Source organism: Balaenoptera acutorostrata, chromosome 3 (genome assembly GCF_949987535.1).
Source record: "Balaenoptera acutorostrata chromosome 3, mBalAcu1.1, whole genome shotgun sequence".
NCBI lineage: Eukaryota > Metazoa > Chordata > Mammalia > Artiodactyla > Balaenopteridae > Balaenoptera > Balaenoptera acutorostrata.
The window spans coordinates 38,723,487-38,750,269 of NC_080066.1; the positions used below are offsets into that span (position 1 = coordinate 38,723,487).

General features: G+C 47.0%; 3 protein-coding genes across 8 annotated transcripts in view; 2 read left to right on the forward strand and 1 right to left on the reverse strand.

Annotated features, from left to right (window-relative positions):
• WDR93 (WD repeat domain 93) overlaps nt 1–952 on the reverse strand; it is a 42,945-nt gene extending 41,993 nt beyond the window's left edge. Inside the window, exon 1 of the mRNA XM_057543752.1 lies at nt 940–952. The gene's annotated coding sequence lies outside the window, so the exon portion shown is untranslated. The remainder of the gene's footprint in view (nt 1–939) is intronic.
• Nucleotides 953–1,073: 121 nt separating this feature from the next.
• Nucleotides 1,074–7,509, forward strand: PEX11A (peroxisomal biogenesis factor 11 alpha). Of its 2 annotated transcripts, XM_007194345.3 has the most exons (3): nt 1,074–1,213; nt 3,474–3,589; nt 5,393–7,509. In XM_007194345.3, exons 1-3 carry the CDS (start codon nt 1,158–1,160, stop codon nt 5,962–5,964), a joined length of 744 nt encoding a protein of 247 aa, XP_007194407.2. In that variant the 5' UTR covers nt 1,074–1,157; the 3' UTR covers nt 5,965–7,509. The 2 variants fall into 2 exon arrangements, with proteins under 2 accessions (XP_007194407.2, XP_007194408.2); XM_007194346.3 differs by lacking the exon at nt 3,474–3,589 and having other exon boundaries at nt 1,098–1,213.
• PLIN1 (perilipin 1) lies at nt 1,079–24,327 on the forward strand. Of its 5 annotated transcripts, XM_057543755.1 has the most exons (11): nt 3,523–3,589; nt 10,872–10,992; nt 11,387–11,499; nt 12,168–12,226; nt 14,970–15,174; nt 16,831–16,913; nt 18,125–18,389; nt 18,697–18,869; nt 20,888–21,082; nt 21,496–21,741; nt 22,764–24,327. In XM_057543755.1, exons 4-11 carry the CDS (start codon nt 12,182–12,184, stop codon nt 23,103–23,105), a joined length of 1,554 nt encoding a protein of 517 aa, XP_057399738.1. In that variant the 5' UTR covers nt 3,523–3,589; nt 10,872–10,992; nt 11,387–11,499; nt 12,168–12,181; the 3' UTR covers nt 23,106–24,327. The 5 variants fall into 5 exon arrangements, with proteins under 5 accessions (XP_057399739.1, XP_057399736.1, XP_057399740.1 ...); XM_057543753.1 differs by lacking the exons at nt 3,523–3,589; nt 10,872–10,992 and adding an exon at nt 1,132–1,213; XM_057543754.1 differs by lacking the exon at nt 10,872–10,992 and having other exon boundaries at nt 3,504–3,589.
• The last annotated feature ends 2,456 nt before the right edge of the window (nt 24,328–26,783 follow it).

Sequence of the window (26,783 nt, forward strand, 5' to 3'; positions counted from 1 at the left end):
TCCACACTATGTATGCAAGGCCCCTCTCAGTGATGTAAGTGGGAGCCAGAAATGGGGTGGAAAGGGCTGGGAAAGGACTGGAGATCAGCTCTCCCCACAGTACCATATTCTAGCTGTGTTTCCAGGTATTCCAAGGAGTCCAAGAATCCTGAATGTGAAACTGGACTTCTTGATCATTATGACGGTACATTTGTCCAGGTAGGAGAAAAGAACGTAGCTTATTCAACAATTTGTTACCTTGACTTAAAAATTTAAACATTTAAACATTTAAACATATGGTTTGTGGGTCTCTATTTGTACTTTTACCCAGGGCCTGCAAATGTTAGGGGCAGGCCTGACCACGGGAATAAAGATTACAAAAATAGATGACCTTACTTTGTGACTATAGGTTGTACGTTTTATAAAATTACTGCTATGGAATGAGTGGGGCTTCATGTCTTCAGCCCTCACAGAAGGAACGTTCAGTGGTGCAATTTCATTTTAATCTCTTTTTGCCCCCACTTTGTTCACGTTAACCCTTTTAGAATTTCCTCAAGTAGCAATCTTCTTTCAGTGTTAATAATCCTAACAGAAAATTCTCTCACTCTACCCAGCTCTCCTGTTAAAATACACTCCATGAATTGGCTTATTTCTGCTCTAACCATTTCCTTCCCCAGATCTGGAGCTGGTGTTGCTCAAGGGAAACGGAGGCACAGAGCTGCGAAATGATTAAGCGCCTCAGTTCCCAAGCAAAAGTTCAGAGGAATCTCCATTCGGGATTCCGCTGGGGGTCCCTGGGTACCCGGGATCTGCGGGGAGGCGCGGGGCGTCCCGGGGAAGCCGATGCTGAGGAGACGGGCTCCCTCAGATCCCCCTCTAGGAGATCCTAGAGATAGAGGAGAGTCCTGGGACAAGTGAGGAGCCGCTGCACCCGAGGGCAAAAGCCGAGGTTTCGCTCACCTGGGTCAGCAGCTTGACGTCGCCTTAGTAACCACAACTTCCGGCCCCAAACCGGAAGCCCGAGAAGTTGCTCTTCGGAAAGTGCACCCGCCCCCACGGGGGTGGGGAGACTCGGCTCCTCGGGCTGGCAGAGACCGACAGTTCCGTGGGGACCCGTCAGCAGCCCCTGAGGACTCGCAAAAGAACCCAGTGCGACTCTTGTCCTTGGGCTGGGTGCCATGGACGCCTTCATCCGCTTCACCAACCAGACCCAGGGCCGGGACCGACTCTTCAGGTGAGTCTGGTGCCCGCGGCCTCTAGCCCTTCCCCGTCCCTCAACCCGGTACAAGGTTCCCTGTTCTCCGGCATCCGGAGAAGGAGGTAGTAGCCCAGTGGACGACAGCAGGAAGGACGCTGCCGGCTCCCGGAGGGAGTGTGGTCCTGGAGCCCCTCCTCACCTTAAATTCAGTGGGGCTGGGCCGAACGCACCGCGTCCGGTCCCGAGCCTCGTGCCCCAAAGTCCCGCAGCCGCTTCGGGGGGGCGCTGGCAGTGTTAAACCAGCCGACGAACCCTCCTCTCCTAACCTGAGAAAGACTGGGTTTTCTCCGCCCAACATTCTTCCGAGGAATTATTTAAGAGAAACTCTGGGTTGACATTTATGACTAGCGAAGCCAACACTTGTATTTATCTCCCATTCTTGTCCCGTCTATCTCATTGAGATGGCGCATGTGAAATAGTTTTGTGAACTGTAAAATACAGTGTGGAGAGCCTCAGAAAGAACTGACTGCACCTCTAAGGTACACGAAAATATTAAAGAGATTGCGGCTTTAATACTAATTCATAATGTTTTTTTTAGGAATTTGGTTGAGTCTTGCTCAATAATAAGAAATTAGTCACAGTTGCAGTTTTATTTAACAGTTTTTCCTTCTTCTGGGTGTGCAAGTGCTAATACACACAGATCAATAGTAGCCCCAATAATTATGAGACTTTTGGAAGCGGACTTAATGCCAGACGTTGTTCTCAGTGTGTTACAACTATTAACCCATTTAACCCTCAACACAACCCTATTAGGTTAAATTCTCTAAATCATCCCCATTTCTGTGAAATGGGGAAACTGAAGCAGAAGGAGGTTAATAGGGACTAAGTGACTGAATTGAGAGATTTAAAACCACACAGTTGACTCGGGGCCCACTTCTTTAACTACCAAGCCATACTATCTTTCTAATTAATCTGATAGATTTTCAAAATGGTTGCATTATATACAAACTTCATTAAAATAGAAGCCTACAAATCCAATGTACTTAGAATGTACCCTGCAAATTTTATCAGTGAGGTTGGTTAATAAATAATTGTTTAGGGGAATTCCCTGGCGTTCCAGTGGTTAGGACTCCGCACTTCCACTGCAGAGTGCATGGGTTCAATCCCTGGTCAAGGAACTAGGATCCCACATGCTGTGTGGTGTGGCAAAAAAAAATAAAATATAAATAATTGTTTAGGATATACCTATTCAGCAAGATGTGAGATCTCTAGTATTCATTTCCTAATCCTCTTGGTGATCTATAGCTTCTTTGAACACACTAGCATTCAGAAAATAATGCCTTGTGTTTGGACGCATTCCTATTATTAGACCAGATCTGAAAAAGGGGGATTCATTGACCTGACCAGCTTGAGCCCTGTATCCAGGAAGCATACTTAAAAGAGAAGGAGAGATTGTTTCTTTTTACTTCATGCACAATAACAAGTTCACCATTTTGGAAAATGTGCTATATTTTTATTGAGAATAATATTTATAGCATAAAGGGATTCAAAGGCGGTTACAGGACAGTAGGAAACAGGCATCTACCTACTTTATTTACTAGACTGCCAAATACATTTAGATGTTTATGTGATACAGAATTTTTTATTTGTTATGTTTCTGTTGGTAAGGCATTGCTATTTGTACTCATGACAGTAATCGCTATTGAATATTTAGTATTATTAAACAGGAGTCTGTATTTTATATAAAATACTAATTAGTTTTCAAAGACAAATCTGTACTTATTTATGTATTGGTGTGTATTTGGTCCTTTTATAAAAAGTTAAGCAATATGCAAATGGTGGACTTCTCATTTGGCTCTGGTTTGAGTGTGTGACCTGTCACATAAGTGGTTGGTAAAAAAATTTCCTTTTAGAAATCTGAAAATCTTCTAGCAATTTACACTGGAAGAAATAAAGAATATGGATCTTTGCAGACTTAACATGAGGTCGATTTTTGTGCAGTTTACTGCTTTGACTATATCCATTTCTCTGTGCCAGCAAGAGGCCTTCTGAAGAGCTGTTCACTGTATTATTGCAGAGTTCTCTTTCATTACCTTTGTGTTGCATTTCCATGACATGTTCTACCCTTTAGCCCTGTGGAGTGACTGTTGCAGAATTTTGCTCTTGTAAGAGCTGCTACATGAGAAATTGTCTTGGAAACTTTGCTTTTAGCAGGACATGTTTCTCCTTCCCCTACTTCATGAGTCAAATTTTATTTGGTTTGTAAATCGTTCTCCTCATTTTTTTTCCATTTCAGAGCCACTCAGTACACATGCATGTTGCTTAGATATTTGTTAGAGCCTAAAGCTGACAAACAGGAGGTTGTTACGAAGCTCAAGAAACTGGAGTCCAGTGTGAGCACTGGCCGTAAATGTAAGTACCCTGTCCCTTGAGGGACAGTGGCTCCTGGTTTAGAATCCTCAGACCTTGTAATTCACAAAATATTTCCTAGGTCACGATTTTCTAGTCAATCAACTTTATTGATGAAGTTCACCAGTAAGGCTGCCCTCATGGAATGACAGGCCAAAAGGATTGAATGTTTTGCTGCACACCATTCACAAACACCCTTCTATGTTCACGTTTGGTGCTACATTATATCTTTCTGCTTAATCGTAACCAGTGAGACATACAATGTGTTAGTTCACCTTTAGTTCTTAGAATCACAAAATGTTCTGGCAATCTTTGACATGAGCTTCTGGCTCCTGGGAACCCTCGAAGAACAGAATAGCTATATCCTTGACCCCCTGCCTTTTTCCCTTCTCTTAACGGATTGCTAGAGGAAATGGATGGATACATTTTCTTAAGTCATTTGTGGGATTGTTTCATGTTAATGCCAAAAAGTGGTCAGTGTTTTGTACTCATTTAATTCACTTTGAGTACCTGCTTCATATAGATATAGTCCTGAGCTTTATGGGAGAACTAAGATCACATGGTATAACGATCTAATATTTAGTACCAAATATGTTGGTTGGGGTAGAGAAAAAGAAAGATGTTTGGAAGAGGTGGAACTTGAGGTGTGGCAAGAGAGAAGGATTAGGAGAACATTCTTGAAGGGTGGTTTCCTCTAGTGGAGGCTCAGGACTGTTCTGGGCAAACCATTGTATTGAGGATCAATGAGAAAACTAGTTTGATGGAGACAAGACTTACATTGTCAAGCAGAGGGACGGGAAGGAGCTTTTCTGGATGGCTTGGAAAGCCAAGATTAGAAGTTCTCAGGCTCTTTGGAATGTTGGAGCTCAAAGGTCCTTTAAAGATCACTAGTCTCTGAAGTCTAGAAAGGACTTACCCAAGGTCACTAAGTTAGTGCAACAGCCAGAACTGGAAACCAAGATTATTCATTACATATTTTGTGTTATTTTTGATAAAATAATACAAAACATTTTTCTGAGATCATAAGTTTCCTGAGGGTAGCTACTTCTGAACGTTTGCTGAGTCTAAGATATAGTCACTTAGGGAAAGTAGTTCTTTTGTATCCTCCATAATGTTTAGGACTATAACTTATTCTGAGAAGGTGCTCAGTAAATATTTATTGATTGATGCATCCCTGATTAATTGAGTTACATGCTCAGATAAAGGACATGCCCTTGCAATGGTTGATTTAATTGAACTAGGAGTCACATATGACAGTATTATTAGTTGTGTTATCCACTAAATCGTACCATCTCTACTTCGTCTTTTTGACAGTAGGGAGCCAAAGGGGCTTTGGACCAGAGAAATGGCAGTATGATAATGGTATTTTTTTTTAAAGCAATCTTTTAACTGGAAAGTAAGTACAGTGTAAGGTATCAGACTCTCCAAAAGAATGTTGCATCTGGAGTTCATGTAATTTGCAGTACCTTCCTTCTAAAGAAGTGTAGCTGGTGATATTCATATGTAACAATCCACACTTATGATTGACCTTTGCCTAAAGTGTGTAGTAAGTCATTGTTAATGTAGTCATTGAAATGGAGGCAATAAGTTTAAAGAGTCACTGTCTTTTTTACATTCCAGGATCATTTTAGGTGTCCTTAACATACTGTACAGTCCTCCTTTCCTGAGCAAAGACTGAGCCTCAGAGGACGGTCAGTTGTTAAAAAAAACAGTGCTGACCTCTCACCCTGATACAGGGATTCTGCCTGTAAAATCCTGTTACATACTGATTAAATAACTGTTAACTCTTGTGGGTTCCTCTTGCAGGGTTCAGACTAGGCAATGTGGTACATGCTGTACAGACGATTCAGCAGAGCATTCATGCCACTGACCTAGTGCCCCGCATCTGCCTAATATTAGCCAGCCTGAACCGTGTGATTTATTTCATCTGTGACACCATCCTTTTTGTGAGGAGCGTAGGGCTCGCCTCTGGCATTAACAAAGAGAAATGGCGAATGTGGGCTGCACGCCATTACTACTATTCTCTTCTGCTGAGCCTGGTCAGGGATCTGTATGAAATCTCCCTGCAGATGGAACAGGTTGCACACGACAGAGCAAAGAAGGAGAAATCACCATCCCAGGATCCTCTTGTGTATAGCGTGGCTGATGAGGAAACAGAATGGCTCCAGTCCTTTCTTCTTCTCTTATTCCGATCTCTGAAGAAGCATCCTCCCTTGCTCCTGGACACAGTGAAGAACTTCTGTGATATCCTGAACCCTTTGGACCAGCTGGGGCTCTATAAGTCCAATCCTGGCATCATAGGCCTTGGAGGTCTCGTGTCCTCTATAGCAGGCATCATCACTGTGGCGTATCCTCAGATGAAACTGAAGACCCGCTGAGGTGGTTTCAGGCTGAAGACTAGTACCTGCTTTGAAGACAACCTTTTAGTGAAATGGACATTTGCATTAGGCACAGCCATGTCATACTGTGCTTACAGACTTAGTCACATGGGCACTGAGTGACCTGTGATGTGAACAGAGGTGGGGCCAAGAACGGTGGAGGGAAGAACGTGAAGGTTTATGTGTTTTCTAGAGTGCTGGAGTGACTTCTGAATTTCTGAGTATTTTTCCTTCATCTAACATTTATCGAGCATCTCTTATGTGCATATTAGGAACTTAGTGGTTGCTGAATGGATAAAAATTAAGAGAAAAATTGAAAAAGATCCAAACTAACAAGTGGACACTAATATAAGCAACTTTTGGGCCATGTGCCTCACTACTTTTGCCCAACTACAGTAGGTCTGATACACACCCTCTCTCAGATTTAGTAGAGGCACCTTATTCTCTGATCAGTTATCCCACTTCCTCCATAGCTACCAGTGCCAGGATGGAGGAGAGCTGGGTTTATAGCCTCTTAACTTGGCTTTTACATCACTGCGCTCCTGTCTTTCCTCTGTCCAGTAGTAAAATCAGAAGTGCATCAGGTACCTTCATGGTATAAATTGTGTCTTTAGGTAGCGCAGTAAGGAAACAAAAAATCAGAAGCAGATAGAAAGGACTTGAGGTAAAAATAATGTGGAAGGTTACAGTTGGTGCCTGCAGGTTTCCCTGTGACAGATGAGGAGACTTGAGGTTAAAACTGAGGACAGAACCTCATTTCTCTGACTCCCAATCCAGTGCTCTTTCCATATTTCACTGCCTTCCTGATTGAGTGGAAGTGCAAGACTCTCCAGAATCCTGTGCGAAAAGCCTTTTTTAGAACCTTTGTTGGTCAGTGGTTTATATTCTATTCTACAAAAATTAAAACTATATCTAGATCCACCAGCAGGATTGTTTTATTTAAAACCATATAACCTTTTGGGCACTTACGCGTTAATTTTCATCCAAATTTGTGCAGTTAAGAAATTTCACGAATACGATGAAATTCTACTATATTCGACAATAAATCAGAGTTCATATTTGTAGGGTGGTTGGGGGAGGTGGAGAAGAGCAGTAAGGGGCAAGAGAAGAGGACAGTAGAACGATGAGTCGATGCCACTTACTCGTGTTCTTCTCATCTTGGATGTTGGGTTCTTATTTGTGATTACAGATCCTCTTAATTTGAGGCAAGTGAGGTAGAGAAATAGGGTACCATCAGGTAGGAGGTCAGTGTCAGTCCTGCCAGTAAAGCCATCTGACAGGACTGGATGGAAAGGAGAAAAGAAATGTGCACTAAGTAAATTTCCCATAAATGTGATTGAGATTCTTAAAAAGTAGACTCAGGTCCTTGGCTCTCTATTTTTAAAGTGTCCAATCAAGATATGGGATTTGAGAAAGAACATTTCAGGAATTTTAAGAGAAATAAAAGCTGCTAGATCAGGGCAAATAAAAAATTTAACTATTTTTGCTTTGTCCAGATCTTCTAGTGTAATAAATTATGTCTAATAAATTTATAGACAAAATTTATTCATGTATCTGTGAATGTGTTCTGGGAATGGAGAAGAGTTAAAAATAAGGTGATCCAAAGATAATCAGAGTCTACACAGTTGGTAGAGTGAGTTCTGGTAAAATAAGCTCTTGGCTGGAAGATCCAAGCTCAGGAAAAGGATGAAGGAAGATTTAAATGTAGAACGTCCAGGTTGAAAGAGACCTGTAAGACAATCTCATCCAGACTGCTAGCCAGGAGAGGGTGCTCTATATCATCCCTGTCAGTGGTGCTTTTGATTCTGCCTGGAGAAGTTGGCCTTGAATCTGTGATGGCATTTTACAGTGGTGTCCATCTTGGTAGTTTTGTCCTCTGCAAGTTAGGGTGGGTGGTGGAGAGCTTGGGAAATGCCACCTCTTCTAGAGTTTGTGAAAACCTAAATGGTGCCCTGCTACCTCCTTCCCTGTGCATCTTTGTCCTTTATAACTAACCATCCCCACCTCCAGGCCTCCACATTCATTCATGAGGGATTCTAAAAACCAAGGACATTTTTTTCTTCCAGTTTTACTGAGATATAATTGACACAGTACTGTGTAAGTTCAAGGTGTACAGCATAATGATTTGACTTACATACATCATGAAATGATTACCACAGTAAGTTTAGTGAACATCGATCATCTCATATAGATACAATATTAAAGAAATAGAAAAAAATTTTTTTTCCTTGTGATGAGAATGCTTAGGGTTTACTCTCAACAACTTTCATAAATAACATAAAGCAGTGTTAATTATATTTATCATGTTGTACATTACATCCCTAGTACTTATGTGTCTTTTTTTTTTTAATTAATTTATTTATTTATATTTTATTTTTGGCTGTGTTGGGTCTTCGTTTCTGTGTGAGGGCTTTCTCCAGTTGCGGCGACCGGGGGCCACTCTTCATCGTGGTGTGCGAGCCTCTCACCGTCGCGGCCTCTCCCATTGCGGAGCACAGGCTCCAGACGCGCAGGGTCCAAACGCGTAGGCTCAGTAGTTGTGGCTCACAGGCTTAGTCGCTCCGCGGCATGTGGGATCTTCCCAGACCAGGGCTCGAACCCGTGTCCCCTGCATTGGCAGGCAGACTCTTAACCACTGCACCACCAGGGAAGCCCACTTATGTGTCTTATAACTGGAAGTTTGTACTTTTTGACTGCCTTCATCTAATTTCCCCTCTCCCCACCCACTGCCTCTGGTAACAACAAATTTGATCTCTTTTTCTATGAGTTTGTTTTTGAAGTAAAGGTGACCTACAGCACAATGTTAGTTCCTGGTGCACGACATAGTTATTCAATATTTCTGTACATTTCAAAATGATCACCATGATAAATCTAGGTACCAGCTGTCAACAGACAAAGATATTATATATTTATTATATTCCCCATGCTGTACATTTCATACCTGTGACAGAATTATTTTGTAACTGTAAGAAGTCTGTACCTCTTAATCTCCCTCACCTATTTCTCTCCTCCCCGCACATCCCCACCCCAAATGGTAGGTATTCTTACTAAGTGTATTTTTTGTTTTCTTTTTTTCTTTTTTTTAAATTGAAATATAGTTGATTTACAATACTGTGTTAGTTTCAGGTGTACAGCAAAGTGATTCAGTGATATATATGTATTTTTTAGACTATTTATTTTCCATTTTAGGTTATTACAAACCTAATATTTTTGTAGTTATTACAAAAGATATTGAATATAGTTCCCTAGGCTATACAGTAAATCTTTGTTTATCTATTTTATGTATAGTAATTTGTATCTGTTAATCCCATGCTCCTAATTTATCCCTACCCCCCTTCCCCTTTGGTAACCATAAGTGTTCTATGTCTGTGAGTCTGTTTCTGTTTTGTATATAGATTTGTTTGTATTATTTTTTAGATTCCACATGTAAGTGATATAATATTTGTCCAGAGACATTTCTAATAGATGTATGGGCCAGCACATTGACAACTGAACATTGTTGCCTGAGAATTTGTTTATTCAACAACGAATGCTTGAGTGCCATTCTTAGATTTGTTTGGGATCCATTTGTGCACAAGATGACCAAGGTCCCTGTGCTCATGTGGTAGTTGGACGGGGTTGGGAGGGCCATGTAGGGTTGGGGAAGAAAACAAGGTAACTATGTCCTTCAAGCTGCTGCTGGAAAGTGGACCCTTCCTGAGGGACTCCCTTAGACCTTTTCACTACTTCTCACCTCTCACCCACATCCTGGACGCCCAGCTGAAGCGGCCAAAGAACGAGCTTTGTCAACAGAGCTTTCAGACACAGAGCCCTGTATGCCCTCTGGCCCAAAGCCACGGCTTCAAAATCTTAACATTGCCCTTTGGCCCAGGGTACTCTCTCGACACAGCCTCACAGATAATTTGTCCTGAACCTTGAAGTGAGGTGAGGGCTGAGGCCACTTTTTTTAGATACTTCTCTTCCTCTCCATTATTGTCTTATATTTTAAAAGCCCAAGTTGGATCAATAAGTATTAAATATATCACATATTTATTACTCCTTTTGGAGACTCTGCTTGACTCTTTTCCTCCCTCTCCTGCTTTATCAGTATCCTAGATACAGGATTGATACAAAGGATCTACCACAAATAGATCCTTTGGGGACTTCCCTGGTGGTGCAGTGGTTAAGAATCTGCCTGCCTATGCAGGGGACACAGGTTTGAGCCCTGGTCTGGGAAGATCCCACATGCCGTGAAGCAACTAAGCCCGTGCGCCACAACTACTGAGCCTGCGCTCTAGAGCCCCCGAGCCACAACTACTGAGCCTGCGCGCCACAACTACTGAAGCCCGCCCACCTAGAGCCTGAGCTCCGCAACAAGAGAAGCCACCGCAATGAGAAGCACGCGCACTGCAACAAAGAGGAGCCCCCGCTCAACACAACTAGAGAAAGCCCGTGCGCAGCAGCGAAGACCCAATGCAGCCAAAAATAAAAACAAAAAAAACCCAAATAGATCCTTTGTATCAGTCTCCCCGCTCCCTGCCTCTTTCTCCTATTGCCCACAGTATACAACTTAGCAGAGAGTCAACACTAGATATGATTCTACAAAAAATAAGGAAAAAAAGTTTTGTCCTATTACCCATTTTAATTAAAAAGCCCTTATTAGACAATCTGAAAACGATGGCTGAAAACCACAGCCTCCATCATCTTTGAAGCCAGGAATTAGCACCTGGGCTAATCAGGAGCCTGATTCATCGCTAAGGAAGGGATGAGAGGTGATAGGTGGTTGTCTGGATGCTGTTGATCAGTAACAGAACCTTGGTCAACATTGTCACTTTTCCAAACTTGACAAAATCCAGTTGGCTTTCCCACTGCATATTCTGGTGGCATCTTAGACCAGGTAGAGTTCAATAAACTTTCTTGAAATCCAGTATTTTGCAGAGATTGAAATTGCTCCCTCAAAGCCTAGATTGTCAAGGAGTAAACCACAGCTCTGGTTCTCTTCTTCACTGAGAGCAATTCATCTTCATAATCAAAGACTAATACATTCAGGTAAACTGTGTTCCTGTGTCGGTTTAAATCTTACTGTTCAAAATTCATTCTTGATAGTAAAAAATAAGGATGAGGGAAATGGGTTGAAAACGGTTCCGTAGGACCCTCTAATGGAAAAGGAGCCAAAGATTATAAAACTTTAGAGCTTATGAGTTTAATGACATATATCCCAACATCTTCTTTCTGGAAAACAGTTTCTTGAGAACTGGGGGCCAGAAATATGCTACAGAACAGCTATCTCATGGAATAATAACTCCTTTGAGTCTGGTTTCCTACAGCTGTGCAATCTAACTCCTAGTTGGCTAAACCTCCTTACAGAAGTTAAGATATGCCCAGGGGACGCTAGGTCAAATAACCATGACCCAGCTTTCTCTTCCCCTCTGCCCTCCTCTAGCTGGGAGGTGTTAGTAGCTTTGCTCAAGACTCCCCAGAGCAACTGGAATTGTTTCCACCGGAGGAGACGCTCTGCAGCCCCGGCTCCGTGGGACTGAGGTGGCATCAGCTGGAGTGAGTGTGGGGATCCTGGGACAACCTTACCTGGTTTGTTTCTGAGAATTAAAGAAGTTGAGGGTAAGGGTCTTCTGGGAATTTTACTGAGGATGAAGAGGCCTGCAGGGAAACCACTAAGGGAGAGATTATTCAGGGTGAATGACCAAGAGTGTAGAGTAGATATTCTGGGGCCACTAGTTTTCCAGAACAGAGCTGAAATTGCTGGTTTTAAGAATGACTACTTTCTCCTCTGGTTGAGCACAGAGGGAATGACTGACAGATTTGCTTGTTTAAAAAGAGGAATTAATGCAGAACTTTTTCATTTAAAAAAAAAAGAGAGACTAAATCTGAAACTTTGTTCATCTCTTTTGGACCCTCATCTAAGAGCTCCTAAACTTCATCTACAACCTCTTATCTCTTAAAGCTACTTTCATTTTTTATTTCTTACCCTGAATCCTTATAAGAAACTATGGTCTTGACAAGTGGGCTGCGGGACAACTCATCCCTATGGGACTCTAAGGACTGGCCACTTGTCTGTGACATTCATCCTCCAAATACCTTCTCTTCAGGGAACTTGAGTTCCCAGACAGCCTGGGCCCCCCTGATGGCCATGAGAGGTAGGGGACTGACCCTGTGGATCTCAGGCTGAGGACTTTCTCATGGACCTGGAACCCTCTGCTTTGCAGCTTGAAGAGCTCCGATGGCAGTTAACAAGGGTCCAACCTTGCTGGATGAAGACCGCCCTGTAAGTAACTTGGGCTTATATGAGACAGTGGACAACTCTGTGGGGAGGAAGGAGGTGGGAGGAGAAGTTCAGGGGGCTTAGAGCAAGATATGTCTAGATTATATTCGTAACTCATTGACCATTATGTCTTAGTTATTCTTGCCCTCACTACCTTTTGCAGAAGGCTGTTAGAGAATGTGAGGGGGAAAAAAGACGTCTATTAAAAACTAAGTACCTTGGAGAAAAAGCACAGAAAAATTAGCTGGGAGGGGAAGGAGAGGAAGGGAACTACTATATTCTAAAGCCTGAAACAGAAGCCCATGCTTTGTCCACCCAGGCGAAATGCATATTCGGGACGGAGCCTCTGCATTTTGTAACTCCAGAGGCTTCTTCTGTGGTGCAGTCTATGTAAATGGCACCTCTTAGAGTTACACGGTGCACATTATGTAAGTGGGAAGGGGTTAGAGGGGCAGTGTGTCCAGTTTGTGCGTCTGACCTGGTTTTCAGTGTGACTCAGAGTGGTTTGACACGTTTAGGTGTACTGATGCCTCCTGGCAAGGCCTCTCTCATTTAGGTACAGTTCAAATAGTGAAACTTAAAAGTTGTGAACCCATATGATACCCATCTTGTCCCAAGTTAGGCTTTAACCTCTGTACTAGGAATCGCCATGTTAAGTTTTTTATTGGATCATAGAACACAGAGAGGCATAAAATGGTCAAGTGCATAGTTAAGAGGTATCGATAGTTTATTGCTGTCCCAGGACCTCTCTCCTTCTTTGGCTTTGCCTAAAACAACTCCTGAAGGTTCTGTCCAAAATGTTAAAGAAATGTTTTCTTGTTTACAGTCATAATCTTTTTCTAGTTCAAATGTCAAACTCACCTGCAAGACCAAAAGCTGAAATATTGTAGCTTGCTGTCTAGTGTACATCAGGTCTCCTTGATGGGTCTTCTAACTCAGCCGCCTACAAACAGAAGAAGCTAGGTCCTCACCTTTAGAGCAGAACTATGCAACAGTGCATATTCAAAGCTACAGAAAGAGCTCACATATCTGAGTCAGACCTGGGATGTTTATGTGGAGAATTCTTAATATTCCTAAGAACAAACAGAAAAATATAATACCCTTCACTAGCCCCAGCAACCATAATCCATGGACAATTGTGCCTCATCCTCACCCCATTCATTCCCCAACCTTGTGTTATTTTGAAGCAAATCTCAGACATGCTGTTTCAGGCCTGAGTTGGCCTGGCAGTGCCACTTACTAGCTGTGTGATCTTGGGTAAGTCACTTCACATCTCTGAGTCTTTGTCTCACTGGCAAAGTGCTGGAGATAATGCTGACCTCAGAGTGTCGCTGTTAGAATTAAATGAGGTCATATCACGAAAGCACCCCAATCAGTGCCTGGAGCATAACGGCACTGAGTAAATGTTGTTACCCTCTGCAGGATTAGAATCCACTTTTTTTGTTTGTTTGTTTTTACCTCAAAGATCAGTGTTTCTCCACTAAGATTCTTCAGTGATCTAAAGTTTAATTAAGTGCCTGCTGTTGAGGTTAGAATGCATTAATAAGAGCACAGCACCCCAATAACGAGAGGTGATGGTTTCACTATACCCCACACACTCAGACCACACCTGGAACGCTGTCTTCAAGTCTGAGTGCTATATTTTTCAGAAAGGCGATGTCAAACTGTAGTGTGTGCAGAGGAGGGAATCAGCAGATCAGGGCGCTGAGCTGTTTGTAAGCTAAGTAAGGAACTACAGCTACTTAGAATGGAGAAGGGACTGCTAAAGGGAGAAATATTTGTCTTCAAGTGTGTGAAAGGCCAGCCCATGAATGATGAAACAGATTTCCTCAGTATTGTTCCACAGGGCAGAGAGTGGAGCGGATTTCAGCTCAGCCACGCTGTCCAACAAGGGGCATAGGCCACTCTATGAGGGGTGAGCTCCATGCAAGGAGACGTCCAAATACAAGCCTCCCAGAGGGACTGTGGGAAGCACTCTTGCTACAGAGGCCCCTGGAGGCCTAAGATTCTGTGATTCCGTGCGGTTGGGCAGATCTAAACTTAACACCTTAGGTGCAGCCCTGACTGTGATTCACCTATTCAACTAACATTACTGTGCAGGCTTTAGGTTAGGCCCTGGAGATACAGAGATGACAGTCTCCTGGGAGAGAGCCAAGTACACACATGATCAAGATGAGCACCATGTATGAGTACGGAAACAACCCAGGGAGGGAAGTGGTGGCTTCTGATGTGAAGGGGGAGAGTCAGGAAGCTTCACACAAGAAGCGATGCTCAAGCCGTGTCTTGAGGGAGTGACATTTTGCCAGATGGAAGGGGCTGTGGGAGGGAAGGGGAGCATCCTAGGCAGTGGGACAAACACTGGAGGCAGGGAGGCCGTCTCCCAAAAAGACCAGAAAGATGTTCAGATGAAGCTACCAATCCAAGGTGGGCTCAAACTCCAGGCAGGTGCGCCGACACACTTGCTCCTACCATTAAGTTTAAGTGGGGTGGCTGCGGGGAGGGGGGGGGGCCTGGAGCCCAGAGTTTGCCCAGTAGCTCTCCAGAGCCAGGATTGTGACCAGGAGAGCATGGCAGCCTGGCTCTTGTTTTCGCTGTGGGGCCTCCAGAGACCTCTCTAGTCTGGGCTCCTCCTAGGTCACTTGGACCCAGGCCAGCCCTAATGGGCTCCATGGCCCTGGGGCTGCCTCCCCAGGAGGTGGGAGGAGGAGGTGGGATGGCTTCAATACCTGCTTTCCTTCCGCTCCAGGAGCAGGAGAACGTGCTGCAGCGGGTCCTGCAGCTGCCGGTGGTGAGCAGCACCTGTGAGTGCTTCCAGAAGACCTACACCAGCACCAAGGAAGCCCACCCCCTGGTGACCTCCGTATGCAGTGCGTACGAGAAGGGCGTGCAGAGCGCCACCAGCTTGGCAGCCTGGAGCATGGAGCCGGTGGTCCGAAGGCTGTCCACCCAATGTGAGTCCTCGTGGCGCTCAGAGGCTGCCTGCCTGTTCACTAATGCTCACTGCCTGCCTGCCGGTCTTTTGTCCGTCTATCAGCCTGTTTGATAGCTTGCTTGTCTGTCTGCCTTTTTGTTTGTCTGACTGCCTTCCTGACTATCTGCATCCCATTACATAGTCTTTTCATCTACAGATATAGATGATATAAATATAGATGTAGATATAGATATAGGTCTCTTCTCATCTATAGACGCCTCATCTGTAGCCCAGCTGGCATTTTCCTAGGATGACAATGATGGACCACATAATTGGCAGGAGAAGGGGTGGGCAGAGCTATGAGGGCGGTGGTGGGAGTGGGGGCCCATGGCAGACCAGACACCCACTTTGGCTCCAATCCAGCAGCAGCAGCAGGAACTAGCAGAGTCTGGCACAGAGGCAGAGGCAGTGGGCACTAGGGCTAGCCTGGCAGGGATGGGGGGAGAGGAGGGAGAGGGGAAGCCCTCTGGGTCCAGCAGCTGATAGTACCGGCCCCATGACAGGCAGGGGCAGCAGAGAGCTACCAGTCAGGGCCCTGAAGGTGAGGACAACTTACCAGACCTGCCCCTGTTCAAATTGTTCTGCCCCATCGGAAAATATGGTCTCCACAGCACGGCTCTTGACAGGGCTGAGGGAAATTCCAGAAGTCTAGGACCTTCCACAGTCCTGATTACAGAGTTATGGGTATCTGAGGATTTGGCACAGCAAACGGGAGAGGACAGATATAAAGAAGACCTGGGCCTGGGTCCACCTCCCTGCCTGCAAACTCCTTAAATAATTTCCCTGGGTCTCATTTTGCCCAATCGGAAGTCAGCCAAGTCATCTGGGCTCTCTGCTGCTTGAGAATTTTGTGAAGAAACCTAGGATATCTGGAGAAAGAAAATATGAAAGAGAATATATAGAAATCCTTTAAAACTGTGATCTCCATGGTCATGTCTGCAGAGCTAATGTCCTCGGCAGCCCCTGGGCAGTATCTCCCGGGAACATTTGCATCCTCTGGCACTTGCCCCTTTCTCTTCCCTGTGACCCTCTTCCCAGTGTTGACCATCTCACTCCTAGAGGTTAAAAGGAAGGGCCATGGACTATCTGGAACTCTAGAACAGCCTTACACCTCTAGAATTAAGCAGTGCCAGGCCTGCTCCCACCCTAGGGCCCGGCTGCCCCTCCGCCCTGACACCTCTGGTCTCCCCCCTTATGTTCACCCAGCGCTCACCCAAAGAGGGGTTGTAGGAGGAGGAGAGACCAGGATCTGTTGGTGATTCACAAAGGTTCTGTCGCTTCCTCCTCACAACAACCCTGCAAGGTTTGTCCACATTAATCCACATTTTACAAGTGAGGAACTTGAGGCTCAGCCAGGTTGTGACCTGCCTGAAGCTACACTGCAGATGCAGGTGCTGGGCTTTGAGTGCAGATCTGCATGACTCCAGAGCTCCTGCTCAGAGGGAAAACATCCTGCTCTCAAGGAGTCACAGTGGATGGTGGCTAAAGGTGGCAGAGGCCCTAGGTTCCCAGATGCTTTGGGGGTAGCAGGGCTGGGGGTTTTGAGGGCTCCAAGGTGCCTTCCTTGGCACAGAGGCCCCTGCTGGGCTCTCACAGTGGGGGCAGGGCTCACCCGACCATGGCCTTTTGCTTCCAGTCATAGCTGCCAACGAGCTGGCCTGCCGAGGCCTGGACCACCTGGAGGAAAAGATCCCGGCCCTCCAGTATCCTCCTGAAAAGGTGAGCCCCTCCCCTCTTCTCTAAGGCTCCCCACATTCTGTTGTCACTGCCTCCCAGTTGAGGAGAGGGCACGAGCCCGTGATGCATAAATGTGAGTCTTTTGTTTCTGTGGCAAATGCCTTCCAAGGCTGGTGGCAGCTGCCTGTCCCTAAGACCACACGCTGGGCTTCTTCCTCTCCCTGTGGGGCCAGATGAAGGCAGGCTTTCTGAAACCAGCAGGCACAGCCCAGAGGCAAACTCAAACAGGAGCTTGGAGTAGGGCCCACTGCTTCTGATTCCCTGCTCTTTGGCCTGCATTGGACTGTTTGGTGACTACAGCCACCTAAGATCATGGGTCACACTCGTCAGATCCCAGGATTGCAGTCCCATGTCCTCAAGATCCAACACTTTATGGACCATGAGAATGAAAATGTCACTTCACCTGGATAGCTATTCATTGGGCATTTGCCATGGTAAGGGCCATGTCTGGTGCTTTGGGGGAATAAGTTGCACTCTCAGACGCCATCCATCTCACTGACAAACTACCACCCATCTCACAGACATTTACCGAGCCCTACCCTATGACAGGGGTCATGACATATGATTTATAGAGCCCTCTCATTTAATCCTCTTGTCAACCCTCTGGTATAGGGGTGGGTATCCCCATTTTACAGATGAGAAAACTAGTGACTTCCCCCTGACCACACAGCCTTAAGTGGAGGCCACATGAGAGCAGGTCTATTTGGCCCTGAGGCCTTTGCTCTTCACTTATTTTTCCAGATAAACAGCAACGTCTTTGTCACAGAGGAGCTCCTAAGGCAAAGGAGAGAAAGTCGTTATTTCAGTGCAGAACCTGTAGGAAGATCAACCATATCTATAAGTCCACATAAGTGCAGATAGGAATGTGAGCAATGTTCTGAGGGCAAGACAGCAGACAGTAGAGGAATTTGGAAGAGGAGATGCCTTGTGTGCATGAGGTGTTATCAAGGAGGTGGACTTTGGGGGGCATTCTTGAAGGATGGTTAGGATCTTGACAGGTAGAAATGGGGTGCAAAGAAGCCAGGAGATCTAAGTGGTTGGCACAGGAAGGACTGGAGCCCTTTTCCTTTTAAGTTCGGCTTAATCAAGCTGCCCAAATATTGGTGCCAGTCCCCTTTAAATGAGGCTTTCCTGAAGCTGGGCTCAGGGTCTGCCAGATCCACATGCCTGACTTCCCTCCCCACTTCCTCCAGATCGCTTCTGAGCTGAAGAACACCATCTCTACCAGCCTTCGCAGTGCCAGGAACAGCATCAGTGTGCCCATCGCCAGCACTTCAGACAAAGTCCTAGGGGCCGCTCTGGCTGGCTGTGAGCTCGCCTGGGGGATGGTCAAAGACACTGCCGAATTTGCTGCCAACACCCGAGCTGGCCAGCTAGCCTCTGGAGGGGCCGACTTGGCCTTGGGTGGTGTTGAGAAGGTGGTAGAGTTCCTCCTCCCTCCAGCCAAGGAAGAGTCAGGTATCTGCCATTAGGGGGCCTGGGGAGTGAGTTGGCCACCCATGCTGCTTGGGAATTAGGAGGAGGCAGCCAGGGCTCATCTAGCCCCTGCTCTGGAACAGGGATGGCCCAGCAAGATTTTCAGAAGGATCCATCTTCACCTAGCCCTCTCTCCCCATTTTTAAGTGGAGAAAGTGAGTTGCCCAAATCACCAGCGAGCTTGTGGTGCAGCTAGGATGACCACTTTCCAACCCTAGACACAGCCCAGCTTTGCCCAGCGCCTTTCTGATCAGCTTTCCTTTCCTTCCCCTCACAAAATCCTACCTAGCCCCTGCTCCAGGACACCAGCATGCCCAGAAACCTCCCGGGGCCAAGCCGGGCCTCGTGAGCAGGGTTGGGACCCTGGCCAACACTCTCTCTCAACACACCTTCCAGACCACAGCCCGGGCGCTGAAACAGGGCCAGGCCCTGGCCATGTGGATCCCAGGTGTGGCGCCCCTGGTGAGTGTCTGCCCTGAGCTCTGACTGACCCACGGCCTGGGAACCCTGTCTGTGGGCCTCCTGGTCCCTCCCATCCCCTACCCAATTCTGCTTCCTGTCCTAGGAACTTCCTCTCTCCCAGCCTGGGCGGGGACTTTAGGTCTAAGGACAAGAGGCCTTAGGCTGGGTGGTGGGCTAGTCCTCTAGGATGCAAGGGGAGAGGGCAGGCCTGCTTGTTAGGGTGGTCCTACCCCCCACCCTCTTCTGTCTCTCCCATTCTCCCTCTGAGCCCCCCCCACCAAGCCTTCATCCTCCCAAGTGGGCCCTCCCACTTGTGAGGAAGCAGAGATCCCCCCCATCTGCCCTCTAGGCACTAGGGAGTGTCATCTGTAAATAAGCAAGGCACAAAACCCATTCTGTTGGGAAGAGAGCCCCAGCTGGGCTGTGTCTCTGACTGCCCCCAGGGTTCTGGTTTCCCTTCTAGAGGCTTCTAATTTGCATCCCACTGCACCCAAGGTAAAGCTGCCTTTTCTAGGCCCAGATAGGGCTTACTCCCCACCACACCCCACCTCCACCTCTCTGTGTATTTTAGCAGAGATAGCCTGGATTTTTTTCATAGAAACTTTAGTAAGAAACTAAGCCCTCCCACCACCCCCCCCCACAAAAAAAAGGAAATAAAAGCATTAACGCATAAATGTCAGCAAACAAGATAACCACTTTTCAGCCATCAAGAGGGTGGTACTTTTAAAAGCATCCTCAGGCCTGGCTCATTCATTCAAGCAGATGTTTGCTGAGAACCTACTATGTGCCAGGTTCTGTAGCTCCAGTAGGGATACAGGAGTAGCAGTTCTCCTCTGTCACCTGCACTGGGGGGCCACTTCCCCATGGGGGCTAGACTAACCGCTGCGCCCTGGCCTAGCCCCTAGTGGGCGGGGACCACTGTACAGCACAGCCTCAGACACCACCGTTCATATAGAAAATAATGGTGTCCCAGGGACTTCCCTGGCGGTCCAGTGGTTAGGACCTTGCCTTCCAATGCAGTGGATGTGGGTTCGATCCCTGGTCAGGGAGCTAAGATCCCACATGCCTTGCAGCCAAAAGACCAAACATAAAACAGAAGCAATATTGTAACAAATTCAATAAAGACTTTAAAAATGGTCCACATCAAAAAAAAAAAATCTTAAAAAGAAAATAATGGTGTCCCCTAAGGATATATAACAAGGAGACTCTGTTTGTGGGGTTCCCTAGGGGTTTGAAATGAGCCAAGCTGTGCCCCAGGGGACACCAGCCCACCTAGCCAGGTCAGTTTCCTCCCATGGGATCCTCTAGCCCACTTGATTTTTTTCACTCTTTAAAAGGTCTGCAAGGAGTATGTAGTAAAGCTAAACATACATATCCCCTATGACTCAGCAATTCCACCCGACAGAAATAAGAGCTTATGTCCCCCAAAGACACTCCGGAAATGTTCCTATCAGCTTTATCCTTAGCCAAGAGCTGGAAATAACACAAATGTCCATCAGCAGTAGAATGGGTATATTGTGGTATATTTATTCAGTGGAATATGACACAGAAATGAAAAAGGAGGAACTACTCTGACACTCAGTAATATGGATGAATCTCACAACATAACGTTGAACAAAAGCTATTCATGAAAGAAAACACGTTGTGTGAGTCCATTTACAAATGAGAAAAATCAATGCATGGTGATAGAGGCCAGAATGTGGTCACCCTTAGGTGGTACTGACTGGGTGAGGGGCACAGGGAGTCTTCTGGGGTGTCGAAAATGGTCTATATCTTGATCTGTAATGGTCACACAGGTGTGTGTTTCTAAAAATTCCCAGAGCTGTATACTAAAGCTTGTGCACCTTAGTGGGTGTAAGTTACCACTCCATAAAAAGTTTGAAGAACAGTCTGCTGGGGCCAGGCCCTGCTTGCCTCCCCCAACCCTGACCCTGGGGGTGAGGGGCTTTGCCTGCTGGGGCTGCCCAGCCTCTGGCAGGGGCTGTGAAACCAGCAGCCTGCCACCTTTCCGCCCTCAGAGCAGCTTGGCCCAGTGGGGCGCATCGGCGGCCATACAGGTGGTGTCCCGGCGGTCGAGCGAGGTGCGGGTGCCCTGGCTGCACAACCTCACCGCCACCCGGGAGGAGGACCACAATGACCAGATGGACACAGAGGGGGAGGAGACAGAGGTGGAGGAGGAGGAATCAGAGACGGAGGAGAACAAGCTCAGTGAGGTAAGGGAGAGAGCAGAAGCCGAGTGGGATGCAGGAAACTGGAGGTCCCACAGCCCACCGAGGGGGTGAGAAGCAGAGGCCCTGGGTGAAACAAGGGTCTTTGCCCCCAGGCCCAGGAATGCAGTACATGGGTGCAGTGCTCTTCACCTCACCCCCAAACGCCCAGCTAACAAAGTTCTCTCAGAGGATCCTCACAACAACCCCATAAAATAGGCAGGACAGAGATTGTCATCCCCATTTTGCAGATGAAGAAACTGAGGTTCAGAGAGTCCAAGTGACCTGCCCAAGAGCCAGGCTAATAGTTTTTTCAGTTTGGTATCCACGTTCTTTCCCCTGTAGCTCTGGGGAGGGTGAGGAGAGGGGAAGGGTCAGGGGAGTTGCTGAGGAGGCACTGACCTTGCTCTGGCCCCCAGGGAGCAGCCCTGCCTGGCCCACAAGGCCTCCTGGGCAGTGTGGCGCACACCCTGCAGAAGGCCCTCCAGTGCACCATCTCGGTCGTGACGTGGGCGCCTGCGGCTGTGCTGGGCACGGCAGAGTGGTTGCTGCATCTCATGCCAGCCCGTGCTGTCTCCTCCACCAAGGGCAGGGCCATGTCCCTGTCTGATGCCCTGAAGGGCGTTACTGACAACGTCGTGGACACGGTGGTGCACTATGTGCCGGTGAGTCCCCCTACCCTTCCGGCTCCCCCTCCCCGCCCCCAAAGGACAGATAAAGCAGATTTGACTGAAGGGGCTGCAGCTGCCCTCCCTTCCCCAGTCTCTGATCCTCAGTGCCCCAGAAACATTTTGACATACTATGGCCTTGACTGGGGGCCTTCACAGCCCCAAAAGTACAGAGACCTGTGGCCTTGGCCTGAGACCTTTCCCCACATCTGTCCTTCCCACCTGCTGCTGGGGTGGTCACCCACCATTAATCTGGGGGTCCCAGTGGCCAAGTCCTTACCCCTCAGCTCCCAACTGAAGGACCTGGCAGGTTTGCATGCTGCTCCCTGGGAAAGGGTTGCAGGGAGGCTTCCAGGGCACCCTGAGGAGTCAGCTATGTTCCAGGGGACAGCAGCTGCCCCCATGCCAATTCCAACACCTGTCACCAACAGGAAAACCCCAAGGAGTGCCAGTACTATCGCTTTGGGGGTCCCTGGGTCCCTTTCCAGAGCAAGTTACAGGTTGAGCAGTCAGTAGGAGGGCTGGTCAGGGCAGGAGGCCCCTTAGAGCTGAGGGTTGAGGGAGGCTGTGAGGGTAGTGGAGGAATGGGTTACTCAGCCACTCACTCTCACCAAGAGGCATGGCAGGGGTCTTGGCAGCCAGCTTGTTCACCTTGGGCCCAAAACAGAGCCAGGCGTGGGTACCCTGACCCAGGCAAGGGCAAGGTGCAGGTCCAAGGAAGAGTCAGGAAAGCCACTGACCTCCCACTGAGGAACCTCCGAGGGAGACCCGAGGGGTCCAGAAACTTTAGAGGGTGGCTGTCTGCCTTGCATTGGGGGTCTGGACTGTGCACACTGTCAGGGAGGGCAGGGCCTAAGCGGTCTCCCCGCGCACCCTCCATCCTTGTCCCACACCCCGGCCTCTGCTCTCCGGACGGCCGCCCCCAGGAGGCGTGACCGCGAGGGCCACAGAGGAGGCGGTGGTGGGAGGCGCAGGGACGAGGGCCAAGGCGGGGTCCTAACGTGGTTGCCGGCCCCCAGCTCCCCAGGCTGTCGCTGATGGAGCCCGAGAGCGAATTCCGGGAGATCGACAACCCGCCTGCCGAGGCCGAGAGCCCGGAGGCGGAGCGCAGGGGGTCCGGGGCGCCGCCCGCCGGCTCGGAGACCGCGTCGCGCCCCGCGCCGTCCCGCGGCAGCCTGCGCAGCGCTCGGGGCCCGGGCGCGGAGGACCGGGTGGACACGGCCGCCGCGCCGCGCACCGCCTTGCCGGCCATGCCCCGCGATAAGCCCGCGCGCAGGGTCAGCGACAGCTTCTTCCGGCCCAGCGTCATGGAGCCCATCCTGGGCCGCACGCAGTACAGCCAGCTGCGCAAGAAGAGCTGAGCCCGCTGTCCCCATTGCCCTCCCGGCCCGGCCCGCGGCCCCGCCCCGGCCGAGGGCTGGGGCCGCTGTCTCCTGCAAACAAACAGAACCTACACGTCCAAATGAGCGTTGACTTCTTCCAATTAGTCCGTTTGGGTCCCGAGCCTCGTTCCAAGGATGCTGCCAAGGCACACATCATCTTCTGAGCATCCTTTCTGGGCTTAGCTGTCAGAGCCCATTTTTGAGAAGCATCAGACTAGCAGTCTGCTTTAATTCTATGCCTTGTTGTTTTTACCAAAAGATTAATTGCCTAACTTGACCTCGCACTTCTTTCACCAAATTTGTGGCCAAGTGACATTTAACTGTTTCCAGTATTTACATCCATCCTCTGTAGACAAATATTTGCCACCAGTGAACGTGTCACCACCCTAAAGGTTCAAGCAGTGGATCCTGGCCCATTTTTAAGCCCTGAATGCAGAGATTCCTCTGAGTATACAGGCTCTCAGAAGACTACCTTGAGGGGAACAGCAATCAGGTGCAAAAGCTCTTGAGTGTTTATATACATAAAAGCATCACTTTCTGAGTACCCCACACTCTTCACAGGCTGTCCTGGCCTGTGCTCTGTAGCGCCACCTTCCTGTTCACAGCTACATTTCCATTTGCACCCTTACTGCTTTCCACCTGCATGTTCACCCTTCCGTCCACCTCTCGAATGCTGGCGCCCCCAGTGCTGGGAGACAGTGGTGATCGTTTGTTATACAGTATAGACCATATATTTGGACTCTATAGCCACAGTTCATTCCAAGCCCTATTTTTGAAAATGTTAATATTTGGTACATTTGGAAATGCGTACATATAAGTTAAAAATTCAAACACTACCAAAGGATGTGTGCCTTCCTCCCTGAGTTCCCTGGTTTCTCTTCCCCAAAGCAATCATGGTGCCAGTCTCTTCTGTATCTTTCCGATTACGGACTGTGCATGTGCAGGCACATGTGTATATACTCCCCACTGTTTACACAAGCTGTGGGAGGTTATACTCAGTGCTTTTTTCACTCAGCAATATATCTTAGAAATCTTTTTTGTATCAGTATCATAAATCCTCCTTGCTCTTTTTAACAGCCACACAGTAAGTGCTTCATAATATAGATGTGCTATGTTTGATTAAACTAGTGCCTTAATCATGGACTTTTAGGTTGTTTCCAATTGTTTGCTCCTTCGAACAGTGCTACAATAAATGCCTTTATACAAATGTTTCATGTAGATGTGTGCATATATCTATAGGGTAAATTTATAACTTGGAACCATGACATGTCGAGTGAAAGGGTACGCTCATTTTAAATATTGATAGATAATGCCAAGTAGCCTTCCAAACCAAACTCAGTTTTTCTTGCCATCTGCAGCTGCACAGATAATTCTGACACTTCTGTCAGTCCTTCTAGACATCTATATATATACACTCACCCCCTATAGGTCCCCCTCAGATCCATGAGCACCCTCTTGGCCCCCACTCTGTGGCACACCTAAGAGTCCAGCTCCCTGTAACTGACTCTGGGCCCTGGCAGATCTTTGGTGTAATGAGTCCTTGGCCTTTATCCGTGGTTTTGGAATCTGAGGATGCCCAGAATGAGGAGAGGGGAGTGTTGATGGACATACACATATGGACATGGTCATAACCTTGAACTAGCTTTGGGCCCCCCACCCAACCCTCACAATCCACACCACACTCCGCAGTTTCCTGGGGAGGTGGTATGGATCTGGCAAGAGGGGCCATCAGAAGGTGATATGACATGGCTAAGAAGACAGTACCAGCCTAGCCCTGGCAGGGTTCCTGTGGGCAGCTGCTGGAGAACTGGCCTCAGGCCTGGTTGCGTAGAGAGAAACACACAGCCTCACCTGCCCATGCTGCTTTCTTCCTGGAGCTCCAGAAACCACACTCCTGACTGTCTACTCCTGCATAGTCCTGTGGCTCCTCCTGCCAGGAGCAACCCAGGAGAACTGTAGAAGTCAATACACCCATTGGCCAGACACAGACCCCTCACCCTGTCCTGGACCTCAGCCAGGGTGCTGGGAACCAGTACAGGACAGCCCTGGAAGCAAACAGTTTGCCATATAAGTCTCTTTTTATTATTAGATAGATGGCAAAGTGCTCTGAGCCTGGCCCTCAGTATTTCTGAATACTTTTTGGTGAGAAATGAGAGCAAAGCCTCTCCTCTAAATGGCAGAAATTTGCCTCATTGGCTCCAGGTTGGATGTGGGACTTTTCTCTGTTCTGAGAACAGAACATGTTCTTGCTCATGTGGATGTGAGGGCTCATCCACACTCATCTTTGGTAGCTCTGGACCTCAGGAAGACTTCCCCTTCACACTGGGATGCCAAGGTCCCTCTCCAGAGAAATACTCTGTCCCCTCTCTTCTATTCCAGCTCATAAAATGCACCTCCAACTCAATCACAGCTTTTAGAGATGGAAAAACAACCATTACAGACATACATTTATCCATGCAATTATTTACCACTTTTTTCTTCCATACTTATCTAGGATCTTAATATCCAAAGGACTTCTGAGCCTGGAGAGAGATATCTCTACAACTTGGGTTTTAATGCTCATTGTATTAGCCATAGTTTTCCTAAACATTTAAGCACTTTTTACTTAATCAAACTTATAAAATGCATTAATCAAATTATTTTAAATATTTAAATGTTGATCCGAACTAAAAAGTCATCAGCTCCATATTCCAGCCACAGAAAAGAGCAAGGGGGTAGAAGAAATTAAACTGCTTATAACTCACTAGAAAAAACTTAGAGTCACATGGCCACATCTGGCTGAAAGGGAGGCTGGGAAATATAGTCTTTATTTGGGGTGGCTATGCATCTGGTTAAAAATCTGAGGTCTTAAAAGGAGGGGAAGTGGATTCTGGGGGTGGGGGGCAACTTACAATCTCTGCCACACCACTCTCCTGTCAACAGACATTTGGGTTGTTCCTCTATTTTTACTATTACATACTTTTGGCAGTAAACATTGTTATGAGTTGCTTAGGGAATATGATGAAGAGTGGGATTGCTAAGTCATAAAGTATGTATACTGTTAACTAGATATTGCCAAATTGTCCTCCAACTTGGTTGTTCTGATTTACCTTCTCACCAGAAGTATATGAGTCCTCTTATTCAACATTCTTACCAACACTTGATATTGTCTGGTTTTATCATTTTTGCAAATCTGAAGTGTGTATAATGGCATGTCTTTGTGGACTTAATTCCGTGAATCACAATTATATTGAACATTGTTTATTATGTTTATCGAATGTTTGTATTTCCCCTCTGTGAAGTGTCTGCCAAAACTTTTGTGCAATTTTCTATCGGTCGTTTTTCTTTTTCTCATTGATTTTTAGAAGACTTTAATATTTTTTGGATACTAATCCTTTATCAGCTCTATGCGTCAGAGCTTGTTCCAGTGTGTGGATTTTCATTCTCTTTATGGTTTCTTTCAATGAACAAAAGTTCTTAATTTTTACTTAGTCAAAATTATAATTCTTTTCCTTTATGTTTTGCAATTTTGAGTTGTTTTTAAAGCTCTCCCTACCATGAAGTCATGAAGATATTCCCCTGTATTTTCTTCAAATATTTTCATAGTTTTGCCTTTTACATTTAATTAATTTTTATGTATGGCTTAAGTAGGAATCTGATTTTTTCTTCCATATGGAT

Excerpts from the sequence above, each read along its gene's own strand:
- PEX11A (XM_007194345.3), top strand. The coding sequence starts at position 1,158 with ATGGACGCCTTCATCCGCTTCACCAACCAGACCCAGGGCCGGGACCGA. Across the intron at positions 1,214-3,473 it reads GGCCGGGACCGACTCTTCAG|AGCCACTCAGTACACATGCA; the intron begins GTGAGTCTGGTG and ends TTTCCATTTCAG. Across the intron at positions 3,590-5,392 it reads TGTGAGCACTGGCCGTAAAT|GGTTCAGACTAGGCAATGTG; the intron begins GTAAGTACCCTG and ends TTCCTCTTGCAG.
- PLIN1 (XM_057543756.1), top strand. The coding sequence starts at position 12,182 with ATGGCAGTTAACAAGGGTCCAACCTTGCTGGATGAAGACCGCCCT. Across the intron at positions 18,390-18,696 it reads TCCAGCCAAGGAAGAGTCAG|CCCCTGCTCCAGGACACCAG; the intron begins GTATCTGCCATT and ends AATCCTACCTAG. Across the intron at positions 21,083-21,495 it reads AGGAGAACAAGCTCAGTGAG|GGAGCAGCCCTGCCTGGCCC; the intron begins GTAAGGGAGAGA and ends TCTGGCCCCCAG.